At 35.8% G+C, this 21,445-nt stretch overlaps 1 protein-coding gene across 3 annotated transcripts in view; it reads left to right on the top strand.

The window, feature by feature from the left end:
* The window catches only part of LOC118746224, an 84,890-nt gene that overhangs the window by 3,000 nt on the left and 60,445 nt on the right, over positions 1-21,445 (top strand). Inside the window, exons 1-4 of one of the 3 annotated variants that reach the window (XR_004993814.1) lie at positions 809-1,477; positions 1,552-3,200; positions 3,280-3,352; positions 5,124-5,389. The exons of 1 other annotated variant lie outside the window; for it this stretch is intronic. Coding sequence is in view for 1 of the 2 variants with exons in the window: in XM_036480050.1 (XP_036335943.1) it covers positions 5,124-5,149 (26 nt within the window). In the remaining variant the exon portion in view is untranslated. Of the gene's footprint in view, positions 1-808; positions 1,478-1,551; positions 3,201-3,279; positions 3,353-5,123; positions 5,390-21,445 lie in introns of those variants that run through there. One more of the 3 variants, XM_036480050.1, reaches the window with a different exon arrangement.

The raw sequence follows: 21,445 nt of genomic DNA, 5'->3' as shown, positions 1-21,445 counted from the left end.
GTCGCATTCATTGGCCCCTCAGAGCCATAAGGGTGTAAAGGCATGGGCGCGTTCAGAAATCATCATATTTATGCAGATACGTTCCAATTAGACATTTAACCGTGGTTGCGCATGTTGGACATTTCCATCAATTATAGTTTAGAAATAAAAGCGTCTGATGATTTGGCTTGATATATTTCTGAACTCAACCCATTACTTACCGTTTATTTCTTCGGAAGCGCCTCTGAGCTATTAAAGTAAAAAGTAAACACTAATGGTGATTTTTTTCTACCAAAAAGTGTCGCCTTTAGATTTTTCCTTTCTCTTTTCGTGTTCGGTTTTAATATAAAGACAAAGGTGAGAAAATTTTGTGTTCGTTTCTTAAAATGCCACACTCTTGCAAGGCAAAAAAAAAACACATTCCCTGCTCTTTGAAGCTCTGTTAGGGGTGATGGTTGCCCTGAAAATCAGATAGTTGCTTAAAATGACCAATATTACGAATTGCGTGAGCTAGACACGGACAAGAAAGCCAAAACATGCCCTTTAATGGGTTGAGTGTTATTGACTGCGGAAATCGATTTGGTTTTTTTTCTTTGTTTCATGTAAACCTTTAAACAATACAATGTGCGGAATGCTTGTAGTCCTTGCATAGAGACATCAAGTCAGGAGTGCACATTAGGGCGCATTAGTCTCCATAAAAAATCGGTTTCAAAAAGTTACCTCAGATGATAGAAGAGTTTACTACAACTACTTTTTAAATGGTCCCATCATCATCGCATATTGTGCCAATCTTTTTCGGTGCACATCGGCCAAATTAAATATGTGACGATAATCGTGCCCTCGCTAGGGCAGGCACCTTGCCGTTGGTGCGGGGGCTTAGCTGAATCGCCAATCGGCTATTCTCTGGACTGGGGTAACGCAGTCACTCTTGTAGTTCCTGCGCTACCCCCTTCCAGCTTAGAACCGCTGGAGAACAGCGACCAAGAACTGCCACCTCCTAATCCAGGGTGTTACGCGACACCGTGCCTATTGGACGGTTTGCAGCCAGGAGGGAATAATCCGGTTGTATTAGAACGGCGCCTTCTCGACACCGGGCCGCCTCGAGGAGTAACGGTGGCCTTACCGCGACATGGGGCGCTGCCGCGGCGGACGTTCGAGATCCCCCTTATACGCATAGACCGCTGAGTTCGCCCCGACGATCAGGCGGTCGTACGAACAAGATGAGCAACAACCAACTAATAACAATCACAAAAAAACAACAAAAAACAACAACTGGAACTTCAGAAACAAGAGCAACAGTAACGGTAACAACAGCGCCAGCAGGTAGCAAAACACAGCGAGGCAGCTACCCGAAGAGTACTAAGAGAAGTGGCAGCTTCATGGAGTGTCCTTCTGACACTGAAGCAGCCCTGTTCATCGAGCACGCGAGCACGGACGATGATGAGCCATCCACCAGTGAGGGGTTTTACCACGAAAAGGCCCTCCCTAAATCTGACAGGCATGTTACCGCCTCTAGCGGAAGCAACAACTATGGTAAATCACTAAATAATCTAATGAAGAATCTAATTTCAGGCACCATGGGAGTGAGCATTCTTGCAGTCAGCGCAGCTCCGAGAACAGGCACCGCTCCAGCAGCAGGACCCAATCGATCAGTGGGCGTCGCTCGGCTAGCAGGCATCACTCGGGTTCCCCGGCCAGGCATCGCTCGAGGTCCACGAGCAGGCGTCGAAGGTCACCGATTCGCTCAGGGTCATCGGCTTCATGCGAAGCAGAGTCGCAGACAGAACGCAGGAAGCACAGGAGGGCGAAACCTTCCCCATTGCCTTCATCCGGTCATCGAGGCGCATTAGATGACCAGAATCGAACTGGCTTGGCTAGTTCGGGAGCCAAATGGTACCTTCGATATCTTGAGCAAGGCAAGACGCCAGATGTAGCCCGAACTCTCGCCGGCGAAAGGGTGAAGGAGGAGGACAGAGCCAAAAGAGGGAGAGCTGCATCCGCAGAGGAGCAAACAAACGATACCAAAGAGCCCGCGCCTGCTAGCAAGCAGAGAAGTGGGAAAAACTATAGCCACCATAAACCCGCACCTGCTTCAAAGCGGAAGAGCGGGCAAATCACATCACCAGAGCACCCTACCCACAAGCGGCAGCGGGAGCACGCACCACCTCCTGCATCATGGCCCAGGAGTCAGGGTGGGCAATCTGACCAAGGGCAGACGCAGGGGGTGCCCCTCCAGGGCATTCGGCTAGCGGTGCTGCCGAGAGACTTCCCTGCTGTAGCACTTAGCTCGGATGAGCTTACCGGTCTTCAGGACGCCATTATGGATGCGGTCTCCAACGGTTGGTCTCACCCATTGGTGTTCTGTGGTGTCTACTTTAGATTCGGCTTACTACTTGTTGATTGCAAGGATGAGAGGACGGCGGCATGGCTTGCGCAGGTTACACCTAAGCTTGAGGGTTGGAAGGGACCCGCATTGTGTACCAAGAGGGGAGATGAAATCCTTCCGTTGCATAACGTTACGGTGTTCCTACCAAGAAGCGCAGACAAATCGGCTGAATACGCTCTGGGACTGCTCAAAGCGCAGAATGAGGGCTTGAACACCTCCGCGTGGAGAGTGATCTCGTGCAGCATTGAGAACACTGGCCTAAGACTACACCTGGGCATAGACGAGGAGTCGTATTGCAGCATCAAAAGTGTAGGCTTCAATATTAACTATAGATATAGCTTCGTCACCGTCAGGCCATGGCGACCGAAGTCAACTGGTAACAAGGTGGAAGAGTCCCAGGAAACCCAGGCTGACGCAGCCCCTGCCCCTGATACGGCCGTACCTTTCTAAACTCCGCACCCGCCACCGATGCCCACCCAGCCTGCGAAATAGCCACCACCCACACAGCAACAGCAATATCCACAGCCGCAATTACCTATACAGTCACCAGCTACTGCAACCATACCTCCAACAGAGAGTACAAGTACAGCGGAGAACGTCCCCTCCACGCAGGACCTGTTAGAAGGGCTAGACATAAGGCGACTAGAGCTCGCTAAGCGGATTGAGAGCGATCTAAGGCCCTCTGACTTAGACGAGCCTAAGAGATGAAAAACGGTGCTTGGCAGTAGCCCAGGTCAACCTGCATCATGCGGTGGCTCCTTCTGCTGCCAGCAGGTTTGCCACGGAAGACCTGGGCATCCTACTGATACAAGAACCGTGGAGCTACAAAGGCCAGGTAATATGTGACCTCTCGACTGAGAGGCCCAGAGCGTGTGTAGTGCTTACAAATGACATTGACTATCTTTGCATTACAGAGTTCTTAACACAAGATCTTGTAGAGGTACAGGGGACGCTGAAAGTCAATAAAAACAACAACAAATCGCAGTGGTGAGTCTCTACTTTATATAATAAGCACGGACCTTAGTATCCACAATGTTGGCCACAAACCAACATTTGTTACCTACTGGAATCTGAGCTTAGAGTCAATAGGCTTAATGGCATTGTAACAGAACCCTTCAACTCCATGTCCCGAGATCAAGCCAAGGCCTGGAAAGAAAACTGTGTGGTGGTCTCGGGAACTGTCTGAACTTAGAAAGAGGCTACGCAGGTTATTTAATAGAGCCAAACGCACATGACACTGGGATGAGTATTAGGGTAGTCTGACAGAACATAGTAAGGAAATCACAAAGACAAAAAGAGGCAGCTTTAGGAAGTTTTGTGAGGGCATTTCATCTACACCTGCAGCTGCGAAACTTCACAGAGCCCTAGCGAGAAAAACCATAAAAACTAGGCAACAATAGGGTATAAGTAAGGTAATTGTTTCCGACAGGAAATTTAAGATAGAACTTTGCACCAAGGCGACCTGGAGCGACTCCTGCATCGCGGGATATATATAGGCCAGCAGTAGTACACAGACGGCTCCAAGACACCAGAAGATATTGGGGCAGGTATTTATGGTCCCAGGATGAGGCTACCCGTACCAATGGGCATATACCCAAATATCTACCAAGCCGAGGTACAGTATCGGTCATATCTATAGCACGCCATTTCAAAGTGATATTGTGTGCCACTTATGTTTATTTATTTATTTTTAAGAATTTTCAATTAAAATGCAGTTCTTTCTCTAACAAAACCCATATAAACCCAAGTTTAAAAATTTGTACAAAACTACAAAAAAGCGCAACAAATTTCAAACTTTTTTCTCGGAAGTGTTTGAATTTTTCTGAATACACAGTTTTATAGCCCAATCAATTTTAGTCTGCTAATGTGCAAGTTTCAAGTGGCTAAAAGTTACCGTTGATTTTTTAGAATTTTTTTCGCCAAAGGTGTTGCGGATTTCTTCCATATACAAATAAATTGAGTTTATTCATTATATGGAAGCCAATGCGACAAAAAAAATTCTAAAAAAATTAACGGTAATTCGTAGCCACTTGAAATTTGCACATTATCAGACTAAAATTTCAGGGGCTAAAAAACTGTGTACTCAAAAAAATTCTAAGACTTCCGGGAAAAAAGTTTCAAATTTAGGTGAAAATTTGTTACACTTTTTTGTAGTTTTCTACAAATTGTTGAACTTGGGTATATATGGGGTTTGTCTGAGAATGAACTAAATTTTAATTGAAAATTCTTAAAAATAAATAAATAAACATAAGGGGCACACAATATCACTTGGAAATGGCGTGCTATAGATATGACCGATACTGTATATGTCATCAATAGGTGCGCAGAGACCGATTTACTTAGAGGTTACAGCAACGAGAGAATCCTAATCCTTAGCGATAGTCAGGCGGCACTTAATTCTTCGAGATAAAATCGGCTTTAGTCCTTGAGTGCGTCAACATCCTCAATACCCTTGCGGGATTCAACAAAATCCAACTACTGTGGATTCCTTGCCACAAAACTATACGAGGGAACGAGATAGCAGACGGTTTAGCCAGAACAGCGGCGACTTCGTCCCCAATAGGTCCCGAGTCTTTCCTGGCAATAGGCCCAAATACTATCAGAGAGGAGCTTATGAAAGGACCACTAGATAGGAGGGAACAGCACTGGCATAGTACAATAGAACTTCGCCAGGCTAAAAGCTTATTGGGAGGGTATAATCATAAAAGATATAAACGTTTAATAAACCTCCCCAAACATAAACTTGGAATAATTACAGGCAACCTCACTGGACCATGCAGATAAGGAGGCCATCTGCACAAGCTGGGAATCTGGTCGACCGATCTGTGTCGTTTCTGCGATTCAGCTGAGGAGATACCATCTCACCTGTTTGTGGAGTGTAATGCCGTAGCGAAGCGACAAACGAACAGCATAGGCTCAATGTGGCACATCCATTCCTTACACTCTAAGGCTGTCCTAAGGCTAAGTTATAACTTTTTGAACTTGAATAAAAAAATATGGTACTCTTACACTATGTTGCACAAATATCCTTCTTTTAAATTTCGTACTATTTAATTCGATTCTTTTTTATAGAAATTATACTATATTTGGTTGCATTATGTGTTTGATATATAATTTTTTGGTATTTTTGTTTATTTATATATATGTCGTTGTGTTAAATTATTCTTTACCTTATGTGTACACACGTTGTCACAAGCGAATATGAAGAAAATTCCAGTAAAAATCCACTACCAAACGAACAAATGTAAACAAACGGCTAATGTCAAAATCGCTCAACTTTTTTCCTAAATGCGATTATAACGGGCTACTGGTTTGCTGGTGTGATCTTGTATTTTTGGTTCATGCTACATATGTATGTATGTATATGGCTTGAAGGAAACTTTTATCGAAACTAATGCTAATGCACCAATTTTTAATAATTGTAGCATACCTACGGTGACCATAAATATGAATTGAAAATGCAGGACAATTAAAAAAAATATATATATGTACCTTCATACATACATACATATGTAAATTTACGTAGTATAGAAATAACAAGAAAATATACACTGGTTATTAAAAGTGAGTGCATGGTGATTTTTGTTAAATTTTTGCTGTTTTTCAAGTAAAATTTTTTTTTGTTAGTTTTAAATAAAAATATGTTTCATTCTTTAATCAAAACCACACAAGTCAAACTTAAAATAGAATTTAGAAAAATTCAAAAAAATTGTCTGTAAGTTTTGTACTTTTTAGAGTGAATTTTTAGAAAAATTCTGGGTATGCAGGTACATCGGTTATGTAAATGTTGTAAAACCAGTGCAAGTTTTAAGCGGCTAAAAATCCATCGATTTAATGATTTTTTATTGCCGAAGCCACAAGTTATATATTTTTGTAAGAGGCACTTCAATACCTTTCGAACTGTAGATCGCTTACGTTGATTGGGAGATCTTTTCATGAGGTATTGACGAATAGGTCCGAAAAGTACAAAATCACGTTTCTCGAAAAAATCTCGAAATGTCTTTGAAAAGAAAATTATGTGCTGTTTACGTGTTCATCGAACCAAACTATGCTTGAAAAAATATGGTAAACGCGATTAGTATACAATTTGTAGAGCAGTGTTACTGATACTTGTCATGCTGGTCCCCATTTTCTTCAACGCATTTACTTTTTGAAGCTTTAAACTCAGCCTCATCCTCATGTATGTAGTTATCAATCAGTTATCGACACTGCTTATATGTTGATAAGTAAAGGGCACCCGCCGTTTACATATTTTAAGATATCGAATGAAATGCGGGACAAGGGCAGGACGCTTGGAAAAAATCAGGGACCGAACATAACAGTTATTGATGAAAACTGTCATGGAAAAATTCACTATGAAGGAAATGTTCTACAACTAAGTGATAAATATCAATCGATTTCTTTTTTCACCGAGACTCAAATTTTAAATCTAATCTAAATCTAAGACATATAATTTAAAAATCAAAAATAACTGTTATTTGCAGATTATTTAGATAAAAATAAAAAATAATTGTTATCGTGCAACCTACAGCCATTTGGCGGCTTTAATGAATTTGAATACGTCATACAGAGAGAGGCAGCTTCATTCTAAAACATTCTGCAGGAATGGTTTGCAGAGTGTCTTTACCCTTATCCTTGCGAGGGCTGGACAGTTACTCAGGAAGTGTTCGACTGTCTCCTTTAAGTCGGTCATCGCAACTGCGACAGAACCTGTTGAAGGGCAATCCAATCCTTTCAGCATTTACCCCAACGTGCCAGTACTCTGTGCAAGTTTGTAGGTATCTTCTTGGCGAATTCTTAAGAGAGCTTCGGCAATTTTTTTGTCAAGAGATTTCACACTGAATTAGTTGAAAAAGTAGGTTGCCTGCTTCGATGCGGGGCGGGCGTATGATGAACATAACTACATACATACATACATAGTTTATGTAAAACATTTGAAACAAAACCCAATTCCTATTATTGATTTCATAAACCACCTTAAATACGAGGACTTTGAAGCTAATATTTTAAATTTTTTAAGGCAGCTGATCCTCTTCCTGTATGAAATTGGTAAAGAAAATACCTTATAAAAAACTATACACATATGTATGTATAGGTAAATGATTTAAGAAGACATTGAAACAAAAATAATTTTTGAATTAAAAACAAATTTTAACTTGTTTTAAAATGTAAAAATTATTTCCTTTATTTAGTTAATATGTTTTAAAAATTTGTGTTCCATTTTTTAATTACAGTGCCCCTCGGAAATTGCGACAGATTAAAATCGGTGGTCTGATGCGTTAACCGAGGTTGTCGCAATTATCGAGCCTTTTTTTATCATAAAGCTTAATAGAAAAATAATAAAATTAAGAAAGTGCAAATTTCATGTGGCTAAGAATTCGTGTAGGTGTTTGATAATAAAAAAAATCGATTTTAAATACTTTGTATGGAAGAAAATGCGTGACACCGTCAGCCAAAAAAAAAAATTATCAAAAATCAAGGCGAATTCTTAGCCACTTGAAATTTGCACTTTATTAAGCTAGAATTAATAGACTATTAAAATGCATATGCACTTACTATTTTTCTACAACGTTTGAAATTTAGACTTGAATGGTTTTTATGCTGTATTTTTATAAAAAAAGAAAATAATAAAGATTAAAGAAACCAAAGAAAAATAGTCAAAACTGGTCAAATTGTCGTGTACCTATTATTTTTCACATGACTGTATATATTTATGTATACTTATGTAAATTAGACTGCATTACTCCCCATACAAAAAAAAATCGCTACTGGCTTTCCATTGGAATTATAAAATATATTATATTTTAAGACGTCCACCAAAATATTTCGGAAAAATATTGAGATTTACGTGAGCTGGACCGATTTGAAAATACCTCCAAAAATTCAGTTTTTTATGAATAAAAATAGTTTCTTAAAGATTTTTTTTTAATCCGCTCAAATGACAAAACGGTTTAAGCTTAAAAAATTTGCATAAAAATATTTTTAAAAAATTAATAAGATTTTTGATGCTGATTTTTAACTTTTCTTTGGTATAAGAAAAACTTGAATAGCTCAACATAAACTCTTCCGATTTAGACTTGTGAGGTATCATTGGAAAGATATTTTCGCACCCTTTTTATTTATTTGCTAATAAACTCATTCCAATGATGAAAGAGGAAGGATAAACGAGCGTCATTCTAAGTTGAATTAAGATGTATTGGAAATAAAAAGAGTGTGAAAATACCTTTTTACTGAGACCGCATAAGTATAAATCAGGATAGTTTTGGCCAAGTTATTCAAGGTTTTCATAAATCAATCTTTAAAAAAGTTCAAAAATTAAAAAACAGCACCAAAAATCTCATTATTACGATTCCGTTGAAAATATTTTTAAATATTTGTATGCAAATTTTTTTAAGCTTAATCTGTTTTGTCATCTGAGGGGATTTTTTTCACAAAGTTCTTTAAGAAACTATTTTTATTCATAAAAACTCCATTTTTGGAGGTATTTTGAAATCGGTCCAGCTCACGTAAATCTTGATATTTTTCCGAAATATTTTAGTGGACGTCTTCAAATATAATTTTGTAATTCCAGCGGAAAAACCGAAACTTTTTTTGGTGATGCAGCCTAATATACATCTATTAGGGTGACACAAAAATTCAAAGGAAAATCAACTTTTTTGATTTCTTTTCTGATTTTTTTTAATCAAACACGACTATTTCCCTTCAGAAGTCTTAATAAAATAACACTATGTTGCTTCTTTCATTTAAAACTTTTACTAAGTGCGTTTTAATAATCGATAACCCTATCTGCCATATACAAAAATATTTTATGTTTTCATAACCACAGCACGCACGAACAGCTAATTGAATGTGTTTATTTTTTTGTATTCTATCCGATTATTTCTGTGGGTATGTGGTAAAAAAAATTTGAAAAATAGGGTTGCCAGATATTTGAAAATTTAAAATTATTTAAAGACTCAATAAAATAATATGTTTCTTCATCAAAACTAAAAGTGTTTGAAGAGATTTAAAATATTTTTTATACGGGTTGCCACTTTTCTAAAAAATACAAGAACTGTTATTAAAAATTCAAGCTTACTGAATACCACAATATGGTATCAAATGGACTCCCAGCGAAGTTTTTGAAAATACATACTTTAATTCCCTTACAGTTTTGGATAGGGTTGCCATTTATCTATAATATATATATGTAGGTACATGCGGTTAAGTAAAATATGAGTTTTAAATAAAAGGTGTTAAAATGAAGTTTTAACCCCTACATATCCTGCATAGAGTTGGCACCTGTCTAAATAATTAAAATGAGTGCGATATATCGTCGCTAACTATCGAATGTACAAGAATGCATATTGCATCATTTCACTTAACTTACATAATTACCTCATCTTAACAGATGGGTGGCAACCCTATATAAAAACATGTTAGTCCAAAGCTTATGTGTAAACCTTTCGTGTGATAACCATATTGTGGTACTAAATAAGCTTAAATTATTAATAATCACTGTTCCATTTTTTTGAAACGTGGCAACCCAGTTCAAAAATATTTTTAAATGTTTTCAAACGCTTTTAGTTTTGATGAAGAAACTAAAACATTATATTGACCTTTAAATAATTTTAAATTTTCAAATACCTGGCAACGCTATACCTCAAAATTTTTTACCAAAAACCTACAGAAAACATCGAGTAGAATGCAAAAAAAAAATAAACACATCCTTGAGCTGTTCGTGCGTGATTTAGTTATGAAAACATAAAATAACTAATTTTTGTATATAACAGATAGGATTATCGGTTATTAAAACACACTTCGTAGAATTTTTAAGTTAGATATTCGATCAAAAAATATTTATTTTTAATGATTTTATAGCAATTTTACGAAAAAATTTATCTTCCCCACGTAAAATACATGGGAAACTTCAAAGCCCCGGCGGCACCGGTAAATATTAATCAATTTCAGAATAAAAAAATACGTGTCGCCTTATTTTTGATTCTTCAGATCTGGGGGTGGCTGGAGGAAAAAAAATTTGGGCCACCCTAATGTACATTTATATATAATATTTAGTTGTCTTGTTTATGATATTGTTTTCTTATTGTTTAATAACTTCTTTTGTTTTTGGTGTTTTTTTAATTTTGTTGTTGTTTGTTTTTGCCTTTTTTATTATATCATTGGAGGATTTCTGCATAGATTTCATCAACTTAAAATTTTTCTTCGACCACACTTCTATGTTGTCTTCATAATTTTAAAAAGGGGTCTGGGGGTTTTAGGGGTCTCTTAAAGATTTTTGCCATTTTAAAGATCTACCTTTGACATCCTATTTATTAAAAAAAAAATACTAGGACCGTTGATGCACTCAAATGTCGGAAACTCAAACTTAAACACTTAAACTTAACAGCAAATAGAGGCTTCGATATGATTTACCTAAATTTTACAGCTGCTCTTAAGCACTTTTTTCCCGTTTATGCTGTGCTATATGTACGGTGACCATATTTATGGGAGCCGAATACGGAAAAAAATTATTTTGAAAATTTTTCTACCACCAATCTAACCATCAATTTTTGGCAATTTGTTTGGTTGCCGGGGCTACGCATTTTTTCTATACAAAGTTAGTACCTATGTTCAACCATTTTTTTGAAACAGAAGTAAATGAATAGCACTTTCCACCCGCACCTTATTATACTCAATTTTAATGAGTTACAAAACTTCAAACCAAATATTTTTCTAAAGATTCCAATTTGAAAAGTTTGAAATTTTGTTGAAACATTGCAGAATTAATTTTTATAGCTTTTTGCTCAAAGTTGGAAATTTGGTATTACAGTAAAACCCGCTTAAGTATCTCACGAAGAATGTCAGCTTTTTGAGGTACTTAGACGGGTTGGGTACTTAAAAGAACCCGCTTAAATACCTCGATACTTAAGCGAACATAAATATTGATCTAGTTAATCTTCTTGTTAACTTACATAAATAACTTCTTGAATAAAACATGAACATTTAATAAGGTGTACGTAGTTTACCCCAAGATCGTAGCATTATCTAAAAATATAAACACACAAACAAACACTTTATAAAAAAATCGATAAAGCAATTATATGTCATTTTTACAAGAATTCAATTCTTTAAAGACATTGATTATACATATTTATGCATACATACAGTGTTGGATATATCTATCATTTCGGACCAAATTCAAAATGATGTTGCTTGTTCAGCGGGTCTCATTGTATATGGTTTTTGTTAGGAAAAGAGCCTTACTTTCATAAAATAAATAATAAACATTAAATAAACTATGGAAAAATAGCCAAAACTTACTAAAATTTCAAGTCCTGATTTTTATTTTGGTCACTGTATGTATTCCTCGAATCGAATCACAGGCATTCAGATTAAAAAATAATAACTGTTTATGGAGAAAATTACGATCATAACATAAAAAAAATACAGAACATTTGGCGTCCCGTATAAAATAAATAAAATACCAGGACAATGGGTCAAAAAGGGGACTGTCCCGTATAATACAGGACGGATGGTCACCGTAACTATATGAGCTATATGGTAAGTAATACGCGATATGTCAATGCAAAAGGCTATTCTTCTTACATATTCATCAGTATTTGGTAGCAAAAACCCCACTGGAACCCCGAATTGGTGACGGCCATCGTAATGCCCTCTAGCTTACGCTCTATTTTGTTTATGAAAGAGCAGAGAATTGCAAGTGAGCGGATAATGAGCAAAAATATTTCAATGCAGCGCACAGCTACTAAACAACGACGACAACAGCCCCATGCACACACACACACACACACACCCATCGAGCGGCAATGTTTTTGAACCTGAAGGTGGCGGCGATGACGATGTGCGTCGATTAACAGCAAAACGCTATAGACGTGGTTGGTTGGCTGGCTGTCAGGCAGGCAGAAAAGCTTTGAAGTTCAGTTGATGAACTTGAAGCTTGATTGTGTGTCCGCGCACTACGACCACAACGACTGCAGCTCCGACTAGCTTGGCTGAAGAGCATAGCGCGCTGCAAAATACTATATTGCCGCACTGGGAGCAACAGCGAGCATTCTGCTAAATATTCATCAAAATAAAAATTTCCGAGCAAATGCATAAGTGCAAACTGCAGCATTGATGATTTGGAAGAGCACCATGCGCTCCACACGCGCTCACGATGTTATCGTTGCGACTGCTGCCGCTCCGTTGCATTGGCATGTTATTGGCACAGTTGTTTCTGAGTTTCGCTAAGCGCGCACACAGTGAATGTTTACTAGGTCTCTGCGAGACTTTAGTCTTCGTGTGACTGCGACAAAAGACGGTTGTTGCAAAAAAAGCATAGATCGATTAGTCCAGCGTGTGCAAGTTTTTCGTACGGATATTTGCGAGTTTTCCGGCTAGTCTGTTTTTTCTTCTTGGTACTGTGACATTCACAGTGAACTTCCTTATTCGATTCGGCATCGTGTTCGCTGCTTTTAGTTTCGATTTCGATTTCGCGTTTTCTAAAGCAATCAAAAACTTTTATTCGGGACTCGCGCGCAATTACAAATAAAATTTTACGCCATTATCGACCTACCACTAAACCGTCGTCCATTTATTGGACCCTTCGTCGTCGGTGTCGCCGTCGTCGTCGTCTACAATGACGTTACTTGCGGCATAGAATAGCCTCGCGAATTTTTAGTTGCTCGCATTCGAATATTTTTTATTACATTTGCGAACGAGCGAGCAGCGCAGTGATGTTGCAGAATTAAAAAAAAAAAAAGTTTTACAAAAACAAAAAAAAAATATGATGTGCCTTCCTGTGATGCATATTTACTCAAATTAAAAGTATGTAAACACAAAAATTTAAATATGCCAATATTTAAACTTAATGCATATTTAATTAAAAAAGGTGAATGCATAAAAAGAATTAAAAAATATTTGAGAAGTGTTTAAGTGTAAACGGGTTTCTCATTTACTACGAATCGACTAAATGCAACTTTTTTGAATCATCGCAGATTGTACTGATATTCGAGTGATGACTGTAATTTTATGATAAAAGTAAGTCTTCATAGCTTTTACATTTTTCCACGCATTTTAATTTTTACATTTCAATGTTGAAAGTAAAAAACATGAAAAATAATTTCCTCGTTGAAAATATGTATTTTTAAGTTTTAAAAATAGTTGCTACAAAGCTTCGATTTCGTCGAAGAATTCTAGATGCAGTACGATTTTTGGGCGCATTTTTCGTTTTGTACATATTTCGCAATTTTCTTATGTATTTATTTTTTGACTCATTTAATAAGAAAAAAAAAATAAACACGTAACGTCGAATTTTGAACTTTTCGCAATATTGTTGCTTACACGGAGGTGTCACTGACACCCACCATCCAGCCAGTCTGCTAAACCAGCAGCGAGCAGCATGCGCTCTGCCAGCAAAACACCCGCTGCAACGGCTGTAAAACCAATTGAAGCAAGTGAGTGCTGCGCTGAAAGACTTTATTCGACCAGTCAGTCGGCTGGTTGGCTGCACGATCAACTTCAACTTCATCATCATCATCATAATCATCATCATCATCTGCATCGCCATCATAATCATCAACAATTTCAATTCGTAATCGGTATCAACTACACCAATAATAACAACAACAACAATATTCGCAACCGCGCTACACATGGATTTCGCTTTACAATAAACGAATACAAATTTCGTTGTTTTTGTTGGTCATCGACGTCGATGCAGCTGCAGTCATCCGCTCGCACGCTCGCGTAACAACAATCAATGAGTCCCTGAGCGGTGCCTCGAACGAGCCGCCGCCGCCGCCACCGCCACCGCCGCGACTATCGTCTTAGCCACAGCGTTTTGTGTGAATGCCACGGCCACTGCAAGAGGAAGCGTGAAATGCATTTGCCATTTACCTCTACTCGAGCTTTTTATAATCTACATATGCACATACATGCATACATATGTATATGCATATGTTCATATATGAATACAAGTGTATGTGTGTATATGCGCATATGCATGTATGTATGTATTTGTATTACATTTGAATAAGTGTTTATTTGTTTTCATTTTAGCATTAATCTAAAGCAGACAATACAATTACAAATACAATAATTTCGCGTAAATTAACCAGCAATTCGGAATATTTGCAAAATCAAAAATATATGTATGTATCTACACGTAGTATATATGTATGTATGCCTCTGAAAACGCATAAGTTTTGAGTAAATTTAGACAACAATTTATACAAAAATAATATAATAAATCAATTGCGAATAACTCAAACAAAAATACTTTGATAATTTAACGTCGACTTGCAATCGAGAAACAGCCAAAAATGTTCATAAAAACGTGTGTTTGTGCCATTTATTTGTTCTTATAAGAATATACGCATATACGTAGGTAAATGCGGGGCATACCCACTCATCGATTTATGCATGTATGTACATACATACATACTATGCACGTTTGCAAAGTGAATGAATTCGATTCGTACGAATTTCATATACCCCAAGGGCAATAAACCTAATATTGCATGCGATATCAATACATCACATCACATCACATCGCATCGTACGGGGTCAACGACAGAGTGTGTTGCTGTTTAAACATTGCCGCGTGAGTGAGAGTGGAAGAGTACGACCTCCGACGGCTCCTTACGTTACTGCCACCGCCACCGACACCGACACCGCCACTGCCACTGCCAAAACGAACAACTGTCACTGCCTTTTTTCGTTTTTTTTTCGATTGTTTTGGTTATTGCTGTTGTTGTCGTTGCATTCGTTACACAGAGCCGCCGTACTACGCTAGCGCTATATGCACTGTTAAGTGCCTTTGCTTCAACGCTGTTGTGACCGCTGCCTCCGCCTTGTCTTGATGCCGGTCGATCGGGCGATCTGTCGTTTGGTGTCATTACTGTTGTTGTCAAATGGCTGTTATTGGTGTTACTTCTTCGTTGCAATTCGCTAATTGACAATTGCAAGTGTGTGACGTATAAATATGACATAATAAATTTTTAAACAGTTAAGTGTACTAATACGAAATTCACTCGGGAACAAAGTTCCACAAACCAAGCTACACATCAAACCGAAATAGAAACTAAATTTTAACGGTTATGTTTGAATATGTAAACGTCATAAGATCGAACGGCACTGCTAAAGGAATAGGCATTTTACGTTTTCTAAGGTAAGCATATTTTAACTTGTAGATTTAAAATTCTAAATAAAGTTCTACCAGCTTGAAAATAGGCGAAAGTAAAAGTGTTCAAAACCTTTTACATATTTCGCTGAAATTTGAAAGTTCTACCATCAATCCATATTTAGATACTGTTGATGTATTCACAACGGTGTCGTATTGTTGTATGTCGTAAACATAAAGTGGCCGAAATATATATTTCGGAGATACCATAAAAGTCATGGCATGAAAATTATCACACTTTAAAAAACAGTTGGTTGTGTTTGGGTGTTTACGACATTACAGCAATACGACCCTTACGACCGCGTTGTGAATACCCCAAATATCTATGTAGGTCCTTTTATAAAAAAAAAATAATAATTACATATGTAGCGTTACATATTTCTGTCTGAAGACAAAGCTCTTAAAGCGCAATTGTCAGGCTATGCATCAGCACCAACCAATCGAAATAATAGAATCGCATATGATCGTACTTGCAAAAATAAACTTTTTATTCAACTAACGGTAAAATGGTAACGGTAAACAGTTTTATTAAAAAACGAACGGGTGGTCAAAGTCGTTGTCTGTGAGTGAAATATTGGAATCGATTTTGAGTTGTGCTTTTATTTAGCTATTTTCCGAATAACCATATTTAAGTTAAAAATTATATAACAAATTAACAAAAATATATTTAGAAAAAACAAACAATTAAGGTTCCTGCAAAAACAAAAAAAAACCGATTTCAGTGCTCATCCAAAAATTTAGAAGTCCCGTTAGTTTCTTTATGATCCCATGTTCGGAACTAAACCAAATTAGTATGGGGCTACCGTTGAGTTACCACCTTTCCGTTAAAAAAAAGAATTTTCGAACACGGTTTACTTGGTCTAAAGTTATGCGGTAACATAAAAAAATTAAAATATTCCGACGAACCCCCTCTTTTTTTGAAGGCGGCGAAAAAAGTACTTTTGAAATCTATAACTGATATACACTGCCGGCAAAAAGTATTGGCACAGCAAATTTTTCACAATATATACAAAATTTTTTTTTCTGATATTTTTCCGCCAATTTTTTTATAAAAATGTGGTTCATTCTGCAACAAAAAACATAAAAATATAATTCCAAAACTTTATGCAAAACTCATGAAAATTCAGCAAATTTTCATGCAAACTTTCAACTTTTTAATCAGATTTTTTAGAGTTCTTTTGAGTATGCAGATTTGTACCCCAATCAATTTTATTATAACAAAGTAGCTAGGAATTACCGTTGATTTTTGGCAATTTTTTCACGTAGTCTATTCCATACAAAAAAAAATTTTAGAAAATATTTTATATGGAAAAAATGCAAACACCTTCAACAAAAAAAAAAATTCTCAAAAATCAATGCGATTTTTGACTAACTCCGAACTTGGGCTGCAAAACTGCGTACTCAAAAAAATTCTAAAAAAGCTGATTAAAATGTTGAAAATTTTCTGAATTTTCGCGAGTTTTGCACAAAGTTTAGGTATAATATGTTTATTTTTTTTGTTGTATAATGAACCATATTTTTATAAAAAAAAGGCGGAAAAATATTAGAAAAACAATTGTGGCATACATTGTGAAAAATTTGCTGTGCCAATACTTTTTGCCGGCAGTGTATTATTTTTGAAAATTTTTTTTTGGGAGAAAAATGTGTCCATACTTCCGCCATTATATTTTATATATTTTTTTCTTTAAAATTAAATTTGAAAAAGCTTTTGAAATGTTGGCGGCGTTTAGACTATCAAAAACGTATAAAACGAAGAGTCTTGAGTCTGATTTGTCAATTTTATGTTGCCATTTTTTGGAATTTCTGAGAAACTGGCTTCATTTTTGTAGGTATTCTTTGTACTGTCAGCAGTGAACTTTTAACCATTTGGAGGAGAAATGAAATAAAAGCTGTTTACAATTTCTATAGCTCCTTTTACTATACTATTACTCTATATGGGTGATTCCAGCGAAAAGTCTACCGAGAAAAAAAACAAAAGTCCTATACATATCTAACTTACTTATTGGTCGATTTGGCTGCTTTTTATAATAGTGGAATTCGCGCTTCTATGTATTCGCTGAATCCTGCGTAAGTGTAACTGGACGAGCGTGTGGTTGTTGTTGCATGTGTATTTGATGTACCGCTAGCAACAACAAATCACACGCTCATGCAGTTACAATAACAAATACAACATACAACGAATACACAGAAGAGCGAATTCCCCAATATATATTGGTTATATAAGCAGAAACATTCGCTGATCAGCAAAAAAGAAGTATTAAAAAACATCCTGATTTCCAAGCATCTTGAAATTTGCACTTTAACCTACTAAAATTTTAACGAGCTAAAAACTGCATTCTTAATAAAAAGTTTAAAATTTTTGCGTGCAAATGTTACAGTTTGTTGAATTTTCATAATTTTTGTGATTTATTGTTTTATTTTTGATTTATGTGGCGCTGGTTAGGTAAAGTGCTAAACTTGTATAAAAAAAGTATACTTAATCCTTAAAACAAAAAAAAAGAACAATAGCCAAAACTAGTAAAAATGCCACTTGACTTAATCAGCTGACCACAAGTGTATATACAGATCTTGTCATGCTCCATCTCAAACTATATTTTAGTTATTCACGCAATTCGCATAACACGCGCCTAAAAATTCACAAGCAATAACGAAAACAAAAAATCCAAACTGATATCGTTGAACTGAACATTCCATCAAAAAATTATTAATTTTTAATAACTTACTAATAATAATAATAATAATCCCAACGGTTTTTACCCTCCATTCCCGCCCATCCGCAGGAGGGGCGCAGTCTGCATGACGTACGTAACCAATATTTTAAATTTTTTATTAGGTTGATATATTTCGCAAAAACATACACTCATGTAGTTTAAAAAAAATCTTCAATCTTTGCATAACTGAAAATTGTCGAGCAGGTAAGCCTGCGCCTGATGCTCAGCGCAATTACACTGCAGGCACGCTAAAATGTCACAAAAAAAAAGCCGAGACACGTAAACTGAATTTTGGTTCGTAGATTAGGCATCTGTATACCTTTTTTTAGATGAGCTAATTTTTCCAAGATATAAGAATGAAGAAAAATTCAAACTTCCACACAAAAAATTTCACACAAAAAAAATCAGTACCCATTTTATTTGACCATTAACATATTTGTTATTTAGCCATGGATTTTCTTTGTTTTTAGCTTGATTTTTATTTTTTTTAAGAACCGGCTTTAATACAAACAAAAAATTTGTTATTTTTTTAAATTTTTCTCTGTTATAGTTTGAAATTTTTTCATACAAATTAATATACCTTTGAAAAATGGCCTGATCTAGAAAAATAGCATACATATTTATAATTCACGACTCAAAATAAAGTGCTTAGGCATTTTTGGGTAATTTCAAAACTTGAGATTTACCCTTTACGAGAAAAATTATAAGGGAGGTTCCATGAGAAATTGAACCTTAGTGCAAAATTAATTTTTTTTATAAAACTAAAAAACGTGTGGGTAAGACATTTGTAAAAATCTTTAATTCACCAAAAAATAACAAATTAAAGCTGTAAATGCATTTCTATAAACTTTTGCGTTTAGAAATCAAGTTCTAAGTAAATATTTTGAGTGAGTTTCAAATAGGTTGTGTTGAAAGTACTCTCAAATAATTAGCGATTCATAATTGTTTGGTAAGAAAAATATATAGTAGAACTCATCTGTCTTTAATAAAATTTTGTCATATATTAAATTGTGTGAGCGCTTTATCTATATTATGAGTTATTATTAAGCAGTATTGGCCTTGTCCCACCCGTGCCAAAAAAAAAAAAGTTATGCTTTATTACAGAAGTTGAGGTTGTCTAACGTGTTTGTTACATAATGTTAGAAATTCATTGCAAATGTTTACCACGGATGCATTATCATTTCCACATAGTTAGATAATAATAATTAAACATTGGGCCATGTCCCACCCGTGGCAGCTCCGGGTGGTACAGTTGTCAGAGGTAGGTTTACAGGGCTGATAAGCTTTATTTGTTTGTTGAGTTAGACGCGCGGACTCACCCATTACCTATATAACCTTGTGGCCAGCTAATTAAGTTGAGTGACATTTTGACGAGTTTTGGTTTTTTTGATGATTTGTTGATTTAATGTTTGTAGTTTTTTTTTATAAAAGTCTAGCACATTACATAACCAGAACCACATAAATCCACATTTGAAAACTTCGTACAAAAATTATAGAAATTCAACAAATTTTAACAATTACACACAAAAATTTTAAAACTAGGTATGCAGTTTCATAGCCCATTAAATTTAAGTTGATACAAGTGAACATTTCAAGACGCTAGGAAATTGCGTTGATTTTTAATAAGTTTTTTGGCTGCCGGTGCTAGGCATTTTCTTCCATATAAAATGTACTATCCTAAGATAAAAAATGAGTGATTTGAACCTCTACTTGGCTTCTTATATTTTCTTATAAACAATCTTCAATACGAAGCACATTAAAAGCTTCTTTTCATACAAAAATTCGTACGTCTCCCACCCGTGACAGTGTAATTTCGGTTTTTTGTTTTATAATAAAGCAATAATTTTTGTGTAAGTTTTTGCTTTATTAGTATTCGTGGTTCTTTTGTTTATTTTAAAACATGAAATTCATACAGAAAAGTTAAATCGATTCGCAGAGTTTCCGTTAAATACAAAAAGCAGATTCTTTTTTTGTCCCACCCCTGACAGAAGAAATAACTCAGCTTTTTTCCATATAAAAGTAAGTTGGATTTTTTTCTTGTATTTGGTAATAACTTATATAATAGTGAATAAGGTGTAGCTTTATGAAAATGTAGAATTGTTGAGTACTTTATAGTTAAATTTAAAAAAAGAAAATACATTTTTACTCCCACCGTGACGGTGGAATACCCCTTTAGTAAAAAATAGGCGATGTAGCTGCAGCATTTCCACTTTTGAATAAAAAGGGTTCAGCTGCATTCCAATTAAACATTTTTTACGTAAATTTTGCTTTCATTTCCGTAAAGGTAGGGTAGCTAAATATCTTAGTTACATAATCAGCACAGTTGGGATCAAAAATCAGTAAAAAACCATAAAAATCCGCTCATATTTAAGTGTTTTTTTTCGTTTATTAAGAATATAACAACCAAAAAACAGCGCATTAATACATACTTATAGTATTATCAGTATAACTTTATAAATTTATTAGTTTAAAACAAATCAAAGGTATTGCATATGTATTTACAGTTGTGTTCACGAAAATAGTAGTAAACAGTTTTGAAAATTTATTCTTTTCTTATTTAATTTAATTTTTTTTATAAAAATGTAGTTAATTCAATAACGAAAACCATGTAACTTGAGGTCTCCAACTTCCTATAAATCCTGCAAAACCTGCAAATCGTGAAGTACCTAGAACGGGGCTATTATATTGGTTTGAATTCAAGTAGTTGTTATTTTGCGAAATGCAAGGAAACGAAACAATTGCAACGTGTCACCTTTTGAATAATGGTTTAAATTTAATTAACGCCGCATTTACACGTTCAATAAATTGCTTTCAATCTGCTCATACGTATGAGTTGTCAAAAACCATTTTTTGAACATGTTAAGCTCAAGTAAATATCAATTATACCAATTTACAAAAATATTTATTAAATGTAAAAATCAGTACAAGCTAAAGAAATCAGTAGATTTTGCGTACTGATTTCAGGTTCTTACACATCAGTACAATAAAAAAAATCACCAGCAGTACTGATTAAATCAGCGCATCTGGCCACCCTACCTAAAGGTTTCTGAACACAAGTCAAATTATATCTGAAATTGTATGCAATATACATATCTAAGCATGTATGTAATCGCATTTCGGGGCAAAAGGTGCAGACTTCAACCCAGTGTGAAAAAATCGAGAGAAGGTGGTCGTGTTAGAATTTAACGACCAAATATCAATATATAT

The sequence above is a fragment of the Rhagoletis pomonella genome, unplaced genomic scaffold (assembly GCF_013731165.1).
Source record: "Rhagoletis pomonella isolate Grant_MI unplaced genomic scaffold, Rhpom_1.0 Rhpom_scaffold_00010, whole genome shotgun sequence".
Classification (NCBI taxonomy): domain Eukaryota; kingdom Metazoa; phylum Arthropoda; class Insecta; order Diptera; family Tephritidae; genus Rhagoletis; species Rhagoletis pomonella.
Note: the sequence above shows the minus strand (reverse complement) of the source record. Positions and strands in the feature narration are given on the sequence as shown.